This window comes from Heptranchias perlo, chromosome 30 (assembly GCF_035084215.1).
Source record: "Heptranchias perlo isolate sHepPer1 chromosome 30, sHepPer1.hap1, whole genome shotgun sequence".
In the NCBI taxonomy this organism is placed as follows: domain Eukaryota; kingdom Metazoa; phylum Chordata; class Chondrichthyes; order Hexanchiformes; family Hexanchidae; genus Heptranchias; species Heptranchias perlo.
In genome coordinates this window covers 5,651,637-5,670,775 of record NC_090354.1, presented here as the reverse complement: position 1 = coordinate 5,670,775, position 19,139 = coordinate 5,651,637, and the positions used below count along the sequence as shown (strand labels likewise).

General features: G+C 45.5%; 1 protein-coding gene and 1 pseudogene across 1 annotated transcript in view; one reads left to right on the top strand and one right to left on the bottom strand.

Annotated features, from left to right (window-relative positions):
• LOC137299846 (protein AF-10-like) overlaps positions 1 to 19,139 on the bottom strand; it is a 123,359-nt gene that overhangs the window by 21,574 nt on the left and 82,646 nt on the right. The window contains 4 exon segments of the mRNA XM_067968778.1: positions 302 to 325; positions 328 to 418; positions 7,547 to 7,725; positions 10,603 to 10,698. Coding sequence (XP_067824879.1) covers positions 302 to 325; positions 328 to 418; positions 7,547 to 7,725; positions 10,603 to 10,698 — 390 coding nt within the window.
• Positions 11,724 to 17,572, top strand: LOC137300048 (large ribosomal subunit protein eL22 pseudogene; annotated as a pseudogene).

The window sequence follows — 19,139 nt, the reverse complement described above, 5'->3', positions numbered from 1 at the left end:
TTGAGCTACTTAAGTGCTACCACGGAGCCTTAGGAGCCACTTATAAATTTAAATCCACATTTCTATAAATGTGCCAACATCTCCAGTTCCTGATACTAAATGATCTCGGTGTTCTGATTTGGGATTTATTCACCAATAAGCCTTTTCCAACTTCCAGGCCCACAAAATTTGAACAGGACAATCCAACAAATATGAATTATAAAACAATTAGGACTGAGCTGCCTGGGCGACGTGAGCCTGATGTCGCCCTTCTGAGTCACATGGCACTCAGAAGGGAAGAGAGCCTGTGAATATCACCTACCTGTTTGACTGCTTTCCACTGGTTTAAGAGCGAAGTAATGGATGAGCCAGGGGTAATTGGTCCTCCAAAGACATTGGAAGGAGTGAGACTGTACGATGAACCAGGTAAGGAAAAGACCTGTACAGAGAAAGCAAGTAGGGTGGCAATGAGTGACAAGTTAAAGGCAGTGCTGAAATATCTCGTTGTACTTTAGCTTTAAAGCAGAGCTCACCCCACAAATATCTATCTAACAATCTTTTTGTTACACATGTTCCATAAAGCTCTTACAATATCCATTCAGAGGACACAGGAGGAGAGTATCTTCATTTTAAAGTGTAGTTCCCATGTCAGCACTGAAAAAAAATCTATATTATTTAAAATTGTGTGTCGGTCACACAATTCCGGTTTACAAACCTTACTTCCTGTCGTCACAATTTTTCTGTCAGCGTTTTCTCTTGTAAAATTGCGACATCAACATAGAAAGGTTCCAGCTATGAAGGAGGCCATTCGGCCCATCGAGTCCGTGCCGGCTCTATGCAAGAACAATCCAGCTAGTCCCATTCCCCCCGCCCTATCCGTGTAGCCCTGCAATTTGTTTCCTTTCAAGTACTTATCCAGTTCCCTTTTGAAAGCCACGATTGAATCTGCCTCCACCACCTCCCCATTTAAGTTTGCTTTGTCCACTGTCAGTGTAGTTACAGACTCTGGCCACTAAGTGGTTCTGCGCAGCAAGTTTCTGACGTCTCTCCAAATTCTGTCACCATTTTGTATTATTAAAAAAAACCTTAATATTCATGAACTGATCATGGACAATGAAACAGACAATTTACTAGTAGTATATAAATCTCATTTCATTGCTGAACCGTGCTGGCTTTTCGCAGATCTTAAACCCCTAACTGACCGGAACCAAAACAACCAAATTAATGGAAATTGAGAAAAATAAATCTCAACTTTCTTTATAATATTTTCCCAGTTCCTCCCTTCCTCTCCTCATGTGGGGGTATTCCCATACTTCTGGTACCTCATCCAAGTAGCCATTCTTAACGTGCGAGTCGAGACAGTTGAGTGTCGGCAGGCTATTCGACTATGGACTGCATCGCAGCTGAGCATAATCCTATCCTCTGCCAACGTTCCCACACATGCACTTTTCCAGCAAAGGGGAGGCAGATCACTGGATAATGATTAGGAGCAGAAATCTCGGCTGATTAGAGGACAATTACCCCTCTTGTGCTCCTAGTTAACTCAGCACAAACCCTGGGGTATGTTTGGCAAGTCTCTCTGGATAAGTGTCAGAAGCAATAACTGTTCTTTTATGGCTCAGTTCTATATTGGGCAGTGCACTTAGCAGAGATTAGCTCCTTTTGAAATGTGCTTTTTTAAAAAAAAGTTTGACTTTTAAATGGAACCCTGATGGCGAGTCTTCCCCTTTAAGAGCCTGGTTTGGGATGAAGTCCCTTGTAAATAGCTGATTGTTCCCAATCAAAGGTTTTCCTTACTGCAGCAGTCTCTCGGCTTCATGTTCAGTAGCTCCAATAAAAAAAACACGCTTGCACAAACCACATAAAAAGGTTATAAAACTCACTTTGCTATAAACGTTTAAATAGGCTCTGTGTACTGGCTGCATGTTTTAAAAAAAAAAGGGACCAGGTTATCAAATGGAGATCTAATTTATTTCCCAGCAGAACTGCAAATTATTTTAGGTGCTGAGAGTCGGTGTTGGAACCGCTCGCATTAAAAATTACAAAGTGCTAAGTGACAGAAGGCGGAAACAGTAACCAGCCTAATGCGACAGTCCCATTCGACTGCAGGGGGAGCGAGAAAGAGAGACTTGCATTTATATAGAGCTTTTCACAACCTCAGGATGTCCCAATACACTTTACAGTCAATGAAGTACTTTTGAAGTGTCGTCACTGTTGTAATGTAGGCAACGCAGCAGCCAATTTGCGCACAGCAAGGTCCCACAAACAGCAATGTGATAATGGCCAGATAATCTGTTTTTTGGGGTGTTGGTCGAGGGATAAATATTGGCCAGGACACCGGGGAGAACGCCCCTGCTCTTCTTCGAAATAGTGCCATGGGATCTTTTAAGTCCAGCTGTGAGGGCAGACGGAGCCTCGGTTCAACGTCTCATCCGAAAGACGTAACCTCCGACAGTGCAGCACTCCCTCAGTACTGCACTGGAGAGTGTCAGCCTAGATTTTGTGCTCAAGTCCCTGAAATGGGACTTGAACCCACAACCTTCTGACTCAGAAGTAAGATTGCTACCAACTGAGCAAGAACGCAAAATCTAGAGCAAGAAGAGACCATTCAGCCCATCAGACCATCCAGAATCCGAGCCTGGTTTATTCTATCCCGCACCCCCTATTAATCCACTACTTTTAGGAACACTGTCAGCCACGGCTCAGTCTTGCTTCAGAGTTGGACAGTCATGGGTTCAAGTCCCACTCTGAGCACAAAATCTAGGCTGGAAATCTTCCCAGTGCAGTACTGAGGGAGTGCTGCACTGTCGGAGGTGCCGTCTTTCGGATGAGACGTTAAACCAATGTCCCGCCTGCCCCCTTCAGGTGAATGTAAAAGATCCCATGGCATTATTTCGAACAACAGCGAGCAGGGGAGTTCTCCCCAGTGTCTTGGCCAATATTTTTCCATCAACCAACAGCACTAAAAACAGATTAGGTGGTCACTTATCTCATTGCTGTTTGTGGGACCTTGCTGTGTGCAAATTAGCTGCTGTGATTCCCTATTTTAGCACAGTGATTACACTTTAAAAGTACTTCAATGGCTGTAAAGTGCTTTGGGACGTCGTGAGGTTGCAAAAGGCACTATAGAAATGCAAGTCTATCTTTTCTTTCTTTACTTATACTCATATTTACTCTTTCATTAATAAACCTATTGAAGCGCCCCCTTTGTTTTACTTTTCAAAGTTGGTCAATATCAGATCGTTATTTTCAAGCATGAAATCATTGAATTCCAGTGATTTTTTTTTACGCAGACCTGATTTTACATTCTTTTAACTGAGGCAACTGTTGCTGTTTTCATGGAAGGATGGATGGAACCGTGGAACGCAATCCCCAAAACACCAGAAAAAATCCCAGATATTCCGGCAATCCCAAGTTTAAAAAAATGCAGTTGGGCTTATTCAGTCACTGAGAACCTACTAATTATAAAGGGAAGCAATCATGGAATTTGATGGTCAAAATCCCAGAAGCGCGCCATGAACCATCAGCCTCCTGGCTAAGAGGCGGGAAATATATAAAAGTTATAACACGGAAAAAGGCCATTCGGCCTAACCAGCCCACGTCGGCGTTCACCCTCCACATGAGCAAATAGTCGTAGTCACTTCTACTCTGCTCCCACATCCCTTTATCCCCTTTTCCCTCCAGTGCTACCGTTGAACCAAACAGACAAACGTGGCAGCTTAGAAACGATGCCCGTTTGTTCAACATGTTCTGATAAAATATGCTGTTAATTCTCCATTAAAATAACTCTGTACACCTGCATTACGTATTCGTACACTAATATTGCACAGTGTAATTTCTAGGCTTATTTGTTAATGTGATAGGAACAGGAGGAGGCCGTTCAGTCCCTTGAGCCTACTCCGCCATCCAATTAGGTCACGGCTGACCTGTACCCAAACTCCATTTATCCGCCTTAGTTCCGTATTCCTCGATGCCCTTGTCCAACAAAAATAAAATGTATTGATTTCGGTGTTGAAAATTTTCAATTGGCCCCAATTGATCTGCAAGTTCCTCACATGCTCATGAAGCCCCTGCCCAGCGAGGGACTCAGGCACACTGGTCAGGAAGGTCCATGGTTTGTGTCAAGTTATATAATGCCAGCAGGAGAGGCAGCGAGGGAGCCACATTGCACAGCAGCCCTGGAATCAAATAGTCTATCTTTCTTTTCAGTATTAATAAAGCCACCACGTTTTGGACGCAGGTGATTCAGTTCCACGTTCCCCCCAGGTGAAGTTATGGAGTCGTCGTCTCAGTGCCAGTGATATTAATTCAGGCTAATGCACCATAAAATGCTGCAGAGACCATGACCTCCCCTCCCCTTGTAAATGGCTTCCAGATGTTTCAGAAGGTTTTTTTTTATTATTGTGCTTTACAAACTCCTCTGAGGAGTCTGTGTCAGGCCACTTTACTAACTGCAATCACACCTCATCATTTGCTGTCCAACACCTCTTTAATTGAGTAACAGGTCTGAGGACAACAGCACACGTCTCACTGGGTGTCGGGCTGCTCTCTCTCTCTCTGCTGCAAATTACCAAGCTTACCCCATTAAAGTTGTTTTTTTTTAAACACTACACGAGTCAACGGCACTTCTCACGGCAGACGAACTTGGCTTCCCTACTCTGAAAGCACCACAGACTCAGGATAACGTGGGTCTCCAATTCTGCCTTCCACCCGACCGCAGACCTCTCCCTTTGTTCTTTCCTCCCCCACCCCACCCCAACCCCTCTCCCCCTTTTCCCCAACTCTGTTCTTGCTTTAAAACTGTTAAATCTCGAACTTCTTCCAGTCCCGATGAAAGGTCATCGGCCTAAATGTTACCTCCGTTTCTCTCTCCACAGATGCTGCCTGACCGGCTGAGTGTTTCCAGCATTTTCTATTTTTAATTCAAGATTTCCAGCATCCGCAGTATTTTGATTTTGTTCCAGGCAAGGGAGCCCGTTTAGTAAACGAGGGGAGCCAGGACCACGCATTTGCTCTCTCTAGGACTCAGCAGAAAAGTGAGTTGGAACATGGCAGTGAGTGATTGCCATACACATATCACTGTCCCAAAACTTGATCCCACAATGTACAGACATAACACGCTTTTAAGTTCCAGAAAGAGCTTTGTGAACTAGCTGTCAACATTGGCTCAGTGGGTAGCACTCTCACCTCTGAGTCAGAAGGTTGTGGGTTCAAATCCCACTCCAGAGACTTGAGCACAAAATCCAGGCTGACACTCCCAGTGCAGTACTGAGAGGGAACACTGCACTGTTGGAAGCATCTTGTGGATGAGCTTTTAAATATCTCAGCTGGACGTAAAAAGTCCCATGGCACTATTCGAAGAAGAGCAGGGGAGTTCTCCCCAGTGTCCTGGCCAACACTTACTCCTCAAGCAACATCACTAAAGAGATTATTAGGTCATTGTCACATTGTTGCAATCGTTTTTATTTGTGTTGGCCGAGGGATAAATATTGGTCAGGGCACTGGGAGAACTCACCTGCTCTTAGGTGGATGTAAAAAATTCCATGGCACTATTTCTCACGAAGGGGCAGATGGGGGCCTCGGTTTAAAATTTCATCCAAAAGACGGCAACTCCGACAGACCAGCACTCCCTCAGTCCTGCACTTAAGAGTTAGCCTGGATTAGGTGCTCAAGACCCTGGAATGGGATTTAACCCATGACCTTCTGACTCAGTGCTGAGAGTGCAGTCAACTGAGCCACGGCTGACACTTAAAATTTCCGTTCAAAAGGGCCTTTCAAAAAAAAAAATGTATATAATTTTGTTGAATTTGGCGAACAATCTCCTTTTTCAGTACTTTAAAGTACTAACTGCTAATTTCAATGACAGGCTGGTGTGGGAAATGGGAAAGAAATGCCATAGGTGTGCAGAAGGGGTGCTCTTCGGGGCAGCGGAGAGAGAGCTTCACTCTGCCCCCAGCTGTGCTGCTCCTTTCCTGGGACTGCTTGATTTCAACACTGGGTGCAAGCGTTCCATTTAACATCACTCAACTTGATGAACACACACATATATATATAAAAATTAAAGAAAATACTGCGCATTGCAGAAGTTGTCCAAGTTGGATTTTGGGTTGTGTATGTTTTCGCTCCTCAGCAAAGGAAGGGTTAATAGTGATTGTGAGGAAGGTCAGGTGTGGGGTCACGTGGTGTAACTGCAGCGCGACGCAGTTCCCCAATCGCAGATCAATTTTAAACCAGTAGGTGGCACTCCACACTCTGCCCCAGTTCATCGCAGTCCTGCAATCTCTGCAGATTCCCCGCTGCACTCACACAAAAAAAAGGTTTGCAAATTACGACACAAAAGTGTTAAAATGCTGTAGAATGCTCAGGGACTTTTTAAACCTTCAATCTCTGAGCTCAGCCTGGCTGATGTCAGCATCCTAGGAGCAGAAAAATTGGCCAGGGCTCCTAATCGTAGAATCTTACAGGGCAGAAGGAGGCCATTTGGCCTATTGTGCCTGTGCCGGCTTTGAAAGAGCTGTCCAATTAGTCCCACTCCCCCTGCTCTTTCCCCGTAGCCCTACATATTTTTCCTTTTCAAGTATTTATCCAATTTTCCTTTGAAAATTACTATTGAATCTGCTTCCACCACCCTTTCAGGCAGCGCATTCCAGATCATTACAACTCACTGCATAAAGAAAGTTTGCCTCATCTCCCCTCTGCTTCTTTTGCCAATTATCTTAAATCCGTGTCCTCCAGTTACCAACCCTGCTGCCAGTGGAAACAGCTTCTCCCAATCTGCTGTATCAAAACCCCACATGACTTTGAACACCTCTATTAAATCTCCCTTTCACCTTCTCTGCTCTGAGGAGAACAATCCCAGCTTCTCCAGTCTCTCCACATAACTGAAGCCGCTCACCACGTCACAATCTTCTGACCCCTGCTGGACATTGGACGAGGACAGGATCGGGAACAGCGACCGTACTCCAAAAAAACAATTCATCTCCTGAATGTTCTGAGGTGATACACAAACGAAAGCGTTTGTTTCTTTGACCAATTATGGACAGTCTGACTGCCCACCCAGCTCAAAGAAAGAAAGAACTTGCATTTATATAGCGCCTTTCACGACCTCGGGATGTCCCAAAGCGCTTTACAGCCAAATAAGTACTTTTTGAAGTGTAATCACTGTTGTAAAAAACGCAGCAGCCAATTTGTGCACAGCAAGATCCCACAATCAGCAATATGATAATGACCAGATCATCTGTTTTAGCGATGTTGGTTGAAGGGTAAATATTGGCCAGGACACCGGGGAGAACGTCCCTGCTCTTCTCTGAAATAGTGCCGTGGGATCTTTTACGTGCATCTGAGGGGGCTCATCCAAAAGACGGCACTGCAGCACTCCCTCAGGACTGCACTGCGAGTGTCAGCCTGGATTTAGTGCTCAAGTCTCTGGAGTGGGAATTGAACCCACGACCTTCGGACCCAGAGGCGAGAGTGCTACCCAAACTGAGCTAGGGCTGACACCTCAGGAAAAGAAGCAAGACAACCAAATACGATACTGAAGATATATTTGCGTGTTGAAATCTCTTACCTGCGAGGAGCTGATGGACGCAGTAGCGGTCATACTCCCGGGTAGCGACGGTCGGCTGAAGTGCATCATGTGGGCAGTACGGTGATGGGGGAGGATGTTAGAAGAAAGCGGTGTGCTGCACCCAGCTCCTAACACTCCACCACTGAGCGATATGGGAACTTCCTTGTTTGCATAAACACCTACCAGGGCAGAGAGAAGCATCAGAAGCTGACAATTTGGTGATAACGACGGAAAAGAACAGCCCTGGATAAAAACCGAACACAGGTGAAACAAACAGCGATCAAGACCCAAACCTAAAGCTGCTCTCCCATCCAGAATCAGTCCCATTCGAGTAGGGGGGTTACCACCTATTACTAAGCTCAGGAGGAGGTGACTTTCGAGGGTGGTTGACTTGGTTCCTTTTGAGGAACTGCTCGGTGTTGGAATGGGAAGACCGGAGGATCGATATCCTGGAAGGAGGCCATTCTTCATCCTAACCGATCTTGTGATCTGGTGTTTGATTTACCGAGGATGGAAATTCATTGTAAGTGCCTCACTTACAAAACAGTTGCCGTCAGACGCAGTAAACAAAAACCGGCAAACCAGGAGTTAGACTCCGCGGCTTTGGGCCAAATTAAGCAACTTGTGCCGACGTAACGACGCGAAGTTGCTGAAAGAAGTGAGGGGGAAGACGAGGCTCCTGGTGTAAAGCCTGTCTCACCGGGGAGCTCTGTTGGCGCACCTGATCTCGGTCGTTGCCGGAGAATCGGGGACCCCACCCCAACAAGCGAGGCCAGGATTTGAGTCACACCTGGAAAAATTTACCCCACCGCGATGGAAAGACCTCCAGACATCAAAATCCGACTGTTTGGCCTCACCGCCCGTGAAGGATTTGTTTCAATTTTTTTTTTGCTGTTTGTAACCTTTATAAATTTTTCTGTAATTGTATTCTACCCCCCCCCCCCACCTTATTTGTCCCTTTAGCTCGACACCGCTGCACCCACAAGGCTTAAGTTTGAGCCCCGCCAATGCCCCTACTGCTGGCTGCCGAGAGGCACCGGGGACCACCCACGTATGCTGCTCTTCTCCATCTTCATTCCCCATCTGCTGAGAGAATCTTCACCTTCACTGAGTAACTCAGCACTTAATGTCGCCCAGTTTGGGATCGAGGCAGAGTGAAACACTTTCTTCCACGAACAAAAAGTTCTTTTTAATAAAAAAAGAACTAGCTCAGTGAATGTTTTCAGCGAGTAGCTGATCCATACTGACCAGGAAGGTCCCAGTTGCGATCCCAGGTCTGTGCTGAGTTAAACGATCAGAGCTGGGACTACAGTCAGGACACTACATTTGGACTCAGCTCTGCTTGATTTTAAAATTCTCATCCTTGTTTACAAATCCCCTCCATGGCCTCACCCCCCATCCCCATTTCTGTGACCTCCTCCAGCCCTACAACCCTCCCAGATCTCTGTGCTCCTCCAACTCTGGCCGCTTGTGCATCCCTGATTTGAATTGTCCCGTCATTGGCGGCCATGCCTTCAGCTGCCCAGGCCCTAAACTCTGGAATTCCCTCCCTGAACCCCTTGGTCTCTCTCTCTCTCTCTACCTCTCTCTCCTCTTTTAAGACGTTCCTTAAAACCTACCTCTTTGACCTAGCTTTTGGTCACCTGTCCTAATATCTCCTTATGTGGCTCGGTGTCAAATTTTGTTTGATAATCGGTCCTGTGAAGCGCATTGGGAGGTTTTACTACGTTAAAGGCGCTATATAAATGCAAGTTGTTGTTGGCTCGGGAGTTGGGGGGGAAAGGAATAAAGGGATAGTTTTAACCTAACTTGCTGGGCGGGAAAACCAAGGGATCGAGCTGGTTTGACTTCGGTAAAAAGAGTCAAATTGGGTGGGCCAGATTCAGTCAGTTTCCCAAAGGGCAGGTCAGGTGAAAATTGTAGCCCCCCTCCCCCCGCCCCACAAAGTATCAAAGTTCCTGATCACTGACCACTGCTGGAGAGTGCATGCTGGGCAAAGAACAGCATCAAGCTCAACTTCTGACTGACCGGGGTGACCACAATCCTAAAACATCGAGGTGGAGGGTCACCGAAGACCAAACATCTAACAACAAGTTACGGTAGGCGATGGACTCCATTGGGAAAAGGAACCTGCAAGGTCAAAATAAACTCTCCAATGCCTCAGGAACGGCACGAAGCAGGTAAAATAAAAAAAGGCGGAAAACACTAAATATAGAGAGGAAAAAAAACAATATGGGCAGCAGCAAAATTTATTAAAAGAGAGGTGCAAGTTGGGGAATGCTGAGTCAAAAGGGGAAACACCCGAGAGTTAAAAAGGGGATGATAAAGATGAGCCCAAGTTTAAACAAAAAATAAGTGTAGCAAAAACATTTTAAAAAGGAGCAGAAAAACGCCAACACCCGAAGAGAACGGCATTGTAAAAGGAGCACCAGTTTAATCAAAAGGGGGCAAATTAAATGGGAAGCAGGTCACGCGAAGTATAACATGGGGAGTACAAAACTAGGGGCCATAAATATAAGATGGACACCATTAAATCCAATAAGGAATTCAGGAGAAACTTCTTTATCCAGAGAGTGGTTAGAATGTGGAACTCGCTACCACAAGGGGCGGTTGAGGCAAATAACACAGATGCATTTAAGGGCCAGGTGGATAAGTATGAGGGAGGAAGGAATAGAAGAATATTGTTGATAAGGTTAGATAAAGCAAGGTGGGAAGAGGCCCGTGTGGAGCATAAATACCAGCATTGACCTGTTGGGCCGAATGGCCTGTTTCTGTGCTGTAAATTCTATGTAACGATTTGGATGGACACTGTGAGGTGTGTTTGCTGTGGGCGGTTCATGAACGAAGGATAATTTTGCAGTGTGGTACACAGTACTCTGTTGTTATTGTTCTTAATTTATTTTTTTTGGTTGTGCCTCTTCCCGTTCCCTTCCCGTTGTTCCTAGTTTCAGAAGATGGACCCGTTTACCTGCGTCCCCAGGGTCCTCAGCGAATACTGCTCAGTAGTCGGCTACGAGTCAGTGCCCACAGGGGCCGGCCTGGTGTCAGTGACTCACCCTCAAATCGCCTCTCCTTCCCTGTGAGAAAGAACCTCCCTTCCACTCTGTGGCTCCCTCGCCACCCAGGGCAGCCATGCCGAGATTGGGAACTCACTATTTAGGGAAAGGGAGATTATCGTATCAGAACGCTCCACAGTAAACACCAACCACCTGCAGATAATATTTTTTAAACTGTTCCCCGGGGCTCAGTTGGTAAATCCACCACCTAGTGTGAAACTTTTTGGGGGGGGGGCGGGGGGGCGAGGGGAGGGGGAAGAAGCAAGGTAAACTGCCACAGCCCCCACCTTGTGCAAGCACCACTATGTTTGAAAAGAGAAGATGAGATAAATCAGGAAGTAGGTGTTGCCAAAATTGGCTTCTAAAGGCTGGAAGATTATAGGAGGAATGTGGGATCTAGAGAAGGTAAGGAGCAGTGATCAAAGTCCTGGTGTTGGGCTATACAGACTAGAAAGGCCTGCTCTGTGCCGAGTTACTTGATCTCAGCTGGAAGACAATAGGATGCTACTATTGGCTTCGGTGCCCGAATTAGAAACAAACAACAGAAAGAGGCCACTCGGCCCACCGTGCCTGTGCTGGCTCTTTGAAAGTGCTATCCAATTAGTCCCACTCCCCTGCTCTTTCACCATAGTCTTGCAAATATTTGCTTTTCAAGTATTTATCCAATTCCCTTTTGAAAGTTACTAGTGAATCTGCTCCCACCATCCTTTTAGGCAGTGAATTCCAGATCATAACAACTCGCTGCGTAAAAAAAAATTTCTCATCTCCCTTCTGGTACTTTTGCCAATTACCTTAAATTTGGTTACTGACCCTCCTGCCAGTGGAAATAGTTTCTCTCTATCTACTCTTACGTAATTTTGAACACCTCTATTAAATCTCACTTTAATCGTCTCTGCTCTAAGGAGAACAACCCCAGCTTCTCCAGTCTCTCCACATAACTGAAGTCAAGTATCCCTGATACCATTCCAGTAAATCTCCTCTGCACCCTCTCCAAGGCCTCGACATCCTTCCTAAAGTGCGGGGCCCAGAACTGGACGCAATATTCCAGCTGAGGAAGTGGGGGTGGAGGGGGGAATAATCAGCCCAATCACATCCTGTTGACCCCTGCTGGAAACCTCTGCATGTCAGGTGAGGACTGGATAAAGCTCATTTGTGATGCCCCCACAGTCAAATAGCGTGCTGATGCTCACTGTCCGGACTCCCAAATGAAGAATAGCCACTTGGGGAAGGCACCGGTGAGCAGCTGCATGGGAAGGAAGAAATAAAACTGGACGACAAAAAAAAAAATGTATTTAGGAGAATCCTGTGACATTACATAAAAATTCGCAGCTGTGAATTATAATTTTCCAATTTAATTTTATGGTAATAAGAAAGCTTCAATACTCACCTTTGTGCCCCCACTTCCCTTCCCTTCCCTTCCCTTCCCCCTGCGGCCCAGAGATAAGGTTGTTGGGGTAGGGTGGGGGGGGGGTTAGGGAAGAGAGAAATGTTCTCTGGTCTTGTGTCGAGCTCTGGCGACGAGTTGATTACAAACCTCTGTGTGCTGCGTGGTGTGTGAAAGTGGTGTGAATAATGAGTGCCGGTGACCCAGGTCAGGCTGCACTGTGGGCCTGCTGCTCCTCTTCCTGATTTCCACCCCCACCCCCGCCTCTCCCCACCCCGTTTAAATGACACTGCCCGCTTGCCATTTTTCCAAGTGCCCTCCAGAACGGGATTAGCATATTTACACAAGCTTGTCAACTTGGTCACCCAGCAACCACCCTGCACTTGCGGTGATCCAAAGGGCCCTATCGCTGCCTTCGAAGAGACGGGACTCTCTCATCCCAGTCGCAGAGGTTGGTTCCCTTTGTTGAAATGTAAAGGTCTGGCTGAGAGCCAAGCACAAAGTTCCCCCCCCCCCCCGTCACTATACACAAGACAATTATCCGGCACAGATAGAACCCACATTGTTTATGGCTCCTTCACAAATAAGAGAAACCACATAAAACTACTGCTCTGTAACACACACCCCCTCGCTGTAAAACTCTCCTAGTACACACATTGCTTTACAGCTCTTTTGCTAATAGATAAACCATTTAAGCAGCTTTTCTATAAAACGCACTGTGCTGTAACACACGCTGATGGGACGTGAGCACGTTCACTAATGAAGAAGCCACACCATCTCCATTACACACCTCGCTGTAATGCTCTCCACTAAACTGCGACCTCAGATATCACACAGACTGTTTACAGCTCTCTCATTAATAGAGAGACAAGCAGCCTGCCTGTAAACCAGCTCCCCACTATAGTTCTGATAACAATAGAATTTACAGCACAGAAACAGGCCATTCGGCCCAACTGGTCTGTGCCAGTGTTTATGCTCCACAGGAGCCTCCTCCCACCCTATCAGCATGTCAACAATTTGCATTTATATAGCGCCTTTAACATAGTAAAACATCCCAAGGGCTTCACAGGAGCGATATCCTTCTATTCCTTTCTCCCTCCTGTACTTATCTAACTTCCCCTTCGATGAATCTACGCTATTGGCTTCAACCACTCCTTGTGGTAGCAAGTCCCACATTCTCACCACTCTCTGGGTGAAGAAGTTTCTCCTGAATTCCCTTTTTGGGTTTACTGGTGACTATCTCATATTTATGGCATCTGAGCAAATTTGCCTCAGTAAGTCTGGAAAGAAGTGGAGAAAATGAAGGTGTGTTCTGTGACACCCTTTCATTCTACAGATTGCAGCTTAGTATTTTGGTCTCTGCACACAAAGGGTGGTAGAAGTTTGGAACTCTCTTCCGCAAACGGCAATTGATACTAGCTCAATTGCTAAATTTAAATGTGAGATAGATAGCTTTTTGGCAACCAAAAGGTATTAAGGGATATGGGCCAAAGGCAGGTATATGGAGCTAGATCACAGATCAGCCATGATCTTATCAAATGGCGGAGCAGGCACGAGGGGCTGAATGGCCTACTCCTGTTCCTATGTTCCTAAAAGAAAAATTGAATAGAAAATTCTGGGGCACAAAACAGTGCTACTGCACGCAGAGAATTAACTGATCTCCTTACCCCCGTGAATAACCCGTTTAAAGTCCTTGTCAGGCCTTATTTGCACACTTGGAAAATGTTTAATGAATTAAAATTGACAGGAGCGGTTGGTCATAAAACTACACACTGTCTTTAATTGTTCGCAGTCCTGACGCACTCTGGTGTGTTAACAAGGTGTCGGCAGTAAAAGGAAAGTTCTGCACTAAAGTCTGAAGTTTTACATTAAACGAGTTTGGACAGTCTAAACCCAATTCCTTTCAACTCTGGGACCAGGGAGTTCAAATTCAGCCCAGGTTTATCAGTGGAATGTCTCCTTTCTCTGCAGGCTGCAAGAGTATTAACATTAAACAAGTTTGACTAATGGCAGACGCCGTTAGGTGCCCTGCTACAGCAAATCCTGGCCCATAGAATTTACAGCACAGAAATAGGCCATTCGGCCCAACTGGTCCATGCTGGTGTTTATGCTCCACACGAGCCTCCTCCCACCCTACTTCATCTAACTCCATCAACATATCCTTCTATTCCTTTCTCCCTCATGTACCTATCTGCCTACCCCTTAAATGCATCTATGCTCTTCGCCTCAACTATTCCAACAGGTAGCGAGTTCCACATTCTCACCACTCTCTGGGTAAAGAGGTTTCTCCTGAATTCCTTATTGGATTTATTAGTGACTATCTTGTATTTGTGTCCTCTAGTTAGGGACTTCTCCGACAAACGAACCCCTTCATAATTTTACAGACCTCTATTAGGTCATCCCTCAGCCTTCTCTTTTCCAGAGAAAAGAGCCCCAGCTTGTTGAATCTTTCCTGATAGAACTGAGCAGTTATAATTAGTATCATCCTTGTAAATCTTTTTGCACCTTTCCCGGTGCCAAGAAAAAAATTGGGGGAAATTGAAGAGAAAATAACAATTACCGTCACATCACAGCAGTAAGATTACTTTGGTTGGATTTGGAGTTTTTTTTGTTCGAAACTTTAAATTGCTCTTGTAGGTGTTCATTGCTGGGATCAGTCAATATTTAGGAAGAACATAGGTACAGGAGTAGGCCATTCAGCCCCTCGAGCATTCAATTGGATCATGGCTGATCTGTGGCTTAATTTCAACTACCATAATGTTACCAGGGCTCTAAGGGTTAAATTATGAGGCGAAATTACATAAAATAGGCTCGTATTCCCTGGAATATAGAAGGTTTTGTAGGATTTTGAAAGGAACTGATGCGGTAGATGGAGAGAAACTTTTTCTGCTGGTGGGGGGAGTCGAGGACAAAGGGACATAACCTTAAAATCAGAGCCTGGCCATTCAAGAAAGTTGGGAAATACTTCTTCACGCAAAGGGTGGTAGAAGTGTGGAACACTCTCCCACAAAAAGCGTAGATAGTAACTCAATTAATAATTTTAAATCTGTGATCGATAGATTTTTACTGGCCAGGGGTAATAAGGGACATGGAGCCAAGGCGGGTAAATGGAGTTAGGATATAGATCAGCCATAATATCATTGAATGGCAGAACAGGCTCGAGGGGCTGAATGGTTTGGTAATCCTCGATACCCTTGACTAACAAAAAATCTATCGATCTCAATTTTGAAATTTTCAATTGACCCCCAGCCTCAACAGCTTTTTTTTTGGGGGGGGGAAAAAAAGAGTTCCAGATTTTACTATCCTTTGTGTGAAGAAGTGCTTCCTGACATCACCCCTGAACAGCCTAGCTCTAATTTTAAGGTTATGCCCCCTCGTTCTGGACTCCCCCCCCCCCCCCCCACCAGAGGGAATAGTTTCTCTTTATGTACCCTATCAAACTCTTTAATCATCTTATAAACCTCAGACCCACTCCATATTCATCTGCTCAGCTGTGCTTTACTTTAGAAGCCAGTCAGTCAATATGGACAACAGGCCCCGAGAAATACCAGGGACCCAGTCAACCTGAACACTCTGCGGCAGGTGCGAGCTCCAAATATTCAAAGCAGGTCAAGCCATTCGCACAAATGGGAGCTTTGGCTTACTGTCTTCGGGAGTAGCAAAGACCCGAAACAGCACACCTGTCCTCCAGGATCGGGACTAAAAATAAAATCAATCTCTCTTTCTGGTTCACCTCAGCCATACTCGAGTACTGAAACACTGATGTGCAAACAGAGATAGCTACAGAACAGAAACAGTCTGAAAACTTTGTTGCACATCCCCTGATTTTCATCGCTGCACCATTGGCGGCCGTGCCTTCAACTCTCTAGGCCCTACGTTCTGGAATTCCCTCCGCCTCTTTACCTATCTCTCTCTCTCTCTCTCTCTCTCTCTCCTCCTTTAAGATGCTCCTTAAAACCTACCTCTTTGACCAAGCTTTTGGTCACCCGTCCCAATATGTGACTCGGTGTCAAATTTTGTTTGATAATCGTTCCTGTGAAGCGCCTTGGGGCATTTTTTACTACGTTAAAGGCGCTATATAAATGCAAATTGTTGTTGTTGTATTAGTAGTAGCCGTCCCGGATTATAATCTGATCCAGGTTTGGCCCTGATTAAGACAAACTGTAGGGGGGAAAAATGCTCACACATGTGGAAATAACTTTGTGGAGGAGAGTTTGTTTATTTGTCCCAGACTCGCGCAGTTTGACAAGAATCTCCAATGGGAATATTAACCCACCGTTCTCTTTTAGAAATCAACGTAGAAAGTATCGGAAAAGCACAGCAGTTTCATCTGTACAAAGGACAGACTGATGTTCCAGCTGTAGACCCTCCGTCAGAACCCAACCGTAACGGAGGAGCGACTGAAAACCTGGTCAAAGAGGTGGGTTTTGAGGAGGGCCTTTCAGGAGGAGAGGGAAGTGGAGGGATGGAGGCGTTTAGGGAGGGAATTCCAGAGTGAGCACCTTGCAACTATGTCCATTTTGTTGCTAATAAGTCTCGGATAGCCTTGCAGTCTCCAGTATTATCACAGAACAGGCTTTGCAACAAGGGGGTTAGATCTTCTCCTTAACATCTCATTCATTGCAAGTATAAGACTACCATGTTCTTGCAATTACTGAAACTTTGTGATAGAGTTGAATTTGGTCTGTGCACGGCTAGTAGCCCAATTTTCTAAACGGGCGAATTTTTTCAATGGCTCAATTTTCCCCGATTCCCTCCTGAAGGTAATGACCAATACTAGATGCCACCAGCCCTCTCTTGTAATGATATTGATTCTTCTATTAGGCGGTTTATATCTCCAGTCCAGACTGAATCCTCATTAGACAGAGAGTACTAGTCATTAATAAACGTTTGGGAAAAAAAAATCTGGAAATAAAAAGCTGGTCTCAGTAAAAGCGACCATGAAGCTGTCGGATTGTCGTAAAATCCCAACTGGTTCACTGATGTCCTTTAGGGAAAGAAACCTGCTGTCCTTACCCGGTCTGGCCTATATGTGACTCCAGTCCCACACCAATGTGGTTAACTCTCAACTGCCCTCTGAAGTGGCCTTGCAAGCCACACATTGCTGTTTCCAGCGGCAACTAGGGATGGGCGATAAATGTCGTCCTTGCCAGCTGTGCCCACATCTCACGAATGAATTTTTTTTAAAAAAGCAATTGTGCTTTAACACAGAAAAAACTTTAACATAGAAAGCAGCTCCCCCGAAGAAGCTTCTGATAAGGGGAGAGATGAAGCCGGTGCTGAAATTCACCTTAGTCTGCACACATCCGCTGGAAGATGGCATCATGGATGCCTCCAATTTTGAACAGCTCCTGCAGGAACGCGTCAAAGTGATCAGTAAAGCAGGGAACCTGGGCAACGTGGTGACCATTGAGAGGAACAAGAGTAAGATCACGGTTACCTCCGAGGTCCCATTCTCAAAGGGTTACCTGAAATATCTAACCAAGAAGAACCACCTGTGTGACTGGCTTCGCGAACGGCATTGAGAGCTACGAGCTCTGATACTTCCAGATCAATCTGGATGAAGAGGAGGAGGAAGATGATTAATCATAGGGCTGGTCTGGTCTTTTGCACAAATTATCTTCAATAAAGTTGGTGAAATGGAACAACAAAAAAAAAACTCTTGAAAGTGGAGGACTTTGTCCAAAGGCACGGAGTCCTTGCTGGATTGGACCACAGATCAGAGAACGGTTGTGTGGTCCAGATGTTTTTTCCCAAATTTTTACTACTGAGTAGTACTCTCTGTCTAAGAGGATTCAGTCTGGACTGGAGATATAAACCGCCTAATAGAAGAATCAATATCATTACAACAGAGGGCTGGTGGCAACTAGTAATGGTCACTACCTTCAGGAGGGAATCGGGGAAAATTGAGCCATTGAAATAATTGGCCCATTTAGAAAATTGTTGTGCTCAGATTGTAGTGCTTCAAATCTTCCAGCCATTAACAGGAATCACTGGGAACACCAGGAATTGGACGTGCCGATCTCCGTACCGGATTCTCCGATCAGTACTCCCTTCGAGCAAGAATCCACGGCAGGAGTGGAGTCTCACACCTTTTGGGGCTTTAATGAGTTCTGTAGCATTCTTAGTCCCTAAAATAGCATCAGTGACCATTCTTCATGTACGACCCTGGACAAAGAGGCACAGCCAGGGCATCACGGCCAAGCCTGATCCTGTCCTTACCCAACACCCACACAAACCCAAATCTGGGGGCTTTCAGGAATTGGAACCCTGATTGATTTTTCCTCTCAATGTGCAAAAAAAATAGACTTGCATTTATATAGCACCTTTCACAAGCTCAGGAGGTCCCAAAGCGATTTGTAATCAATTAAGTACTCAACTGGCAGGGAGAGCTGCATTTCCGGAGTTGCCGTCTTTCGGATGAAACGTTAAACCCAGGCACTGTGTGCCCTTCTCAGGTGGATGTAAAAGATCCCAAGGCGCTATTTCGAAAAAGAGCAGGGGAGTTCTCCCCCGGTGTCCTGACCAAAATTTGTCCCTCAAACAACATTAAAACACATGAGCTGGTCATTTATCTCATTGCTGCTTGTGGGACCTTGCTATGAGCAAATTGGCAGCTGCCTTTCCCTACATTACAACAGTGACTTGACTTCACAAAAAAAAAGCACTTCATTCCGTGAAGCGCTTTGGGATGTCCTGAGCTTGTGAAAGGCATTATATAAATGAAAGTTCTTTTTTTAAAAAGTCTAAAACAAAAATTCTGCATGTAACAGTACAATTAGAGCCATACACAACACTAACGGGACACCCCTAAAAATTAAAACATATTATATTTTTACACAAATTGGTAAACTGCTTCCACAGCGCTGAAAGGTGCTGCATCGGGAAGGTCTGACTTGCAAGCCCAAAGTTCCAGTTACATGATACAACGAGAGGTTGCCAACCCTCCAGGGTTTTTTTTTTACACAGCGAGTGGTTGTGATCTGGAATGCACTGCCCGAGGGGGTGGTGGAGGCAGATTCAATCATGGCCTTCAAAAGGGAACTGGATAAGCACCTGAAAGGAAAATATTTGCAGGGCTACGGGGATAGGGTGGGGGAGTGGGACTAGCTGGATTGCTCTTGCATAGAGCTGGTGCAGACTCAATGGGCCG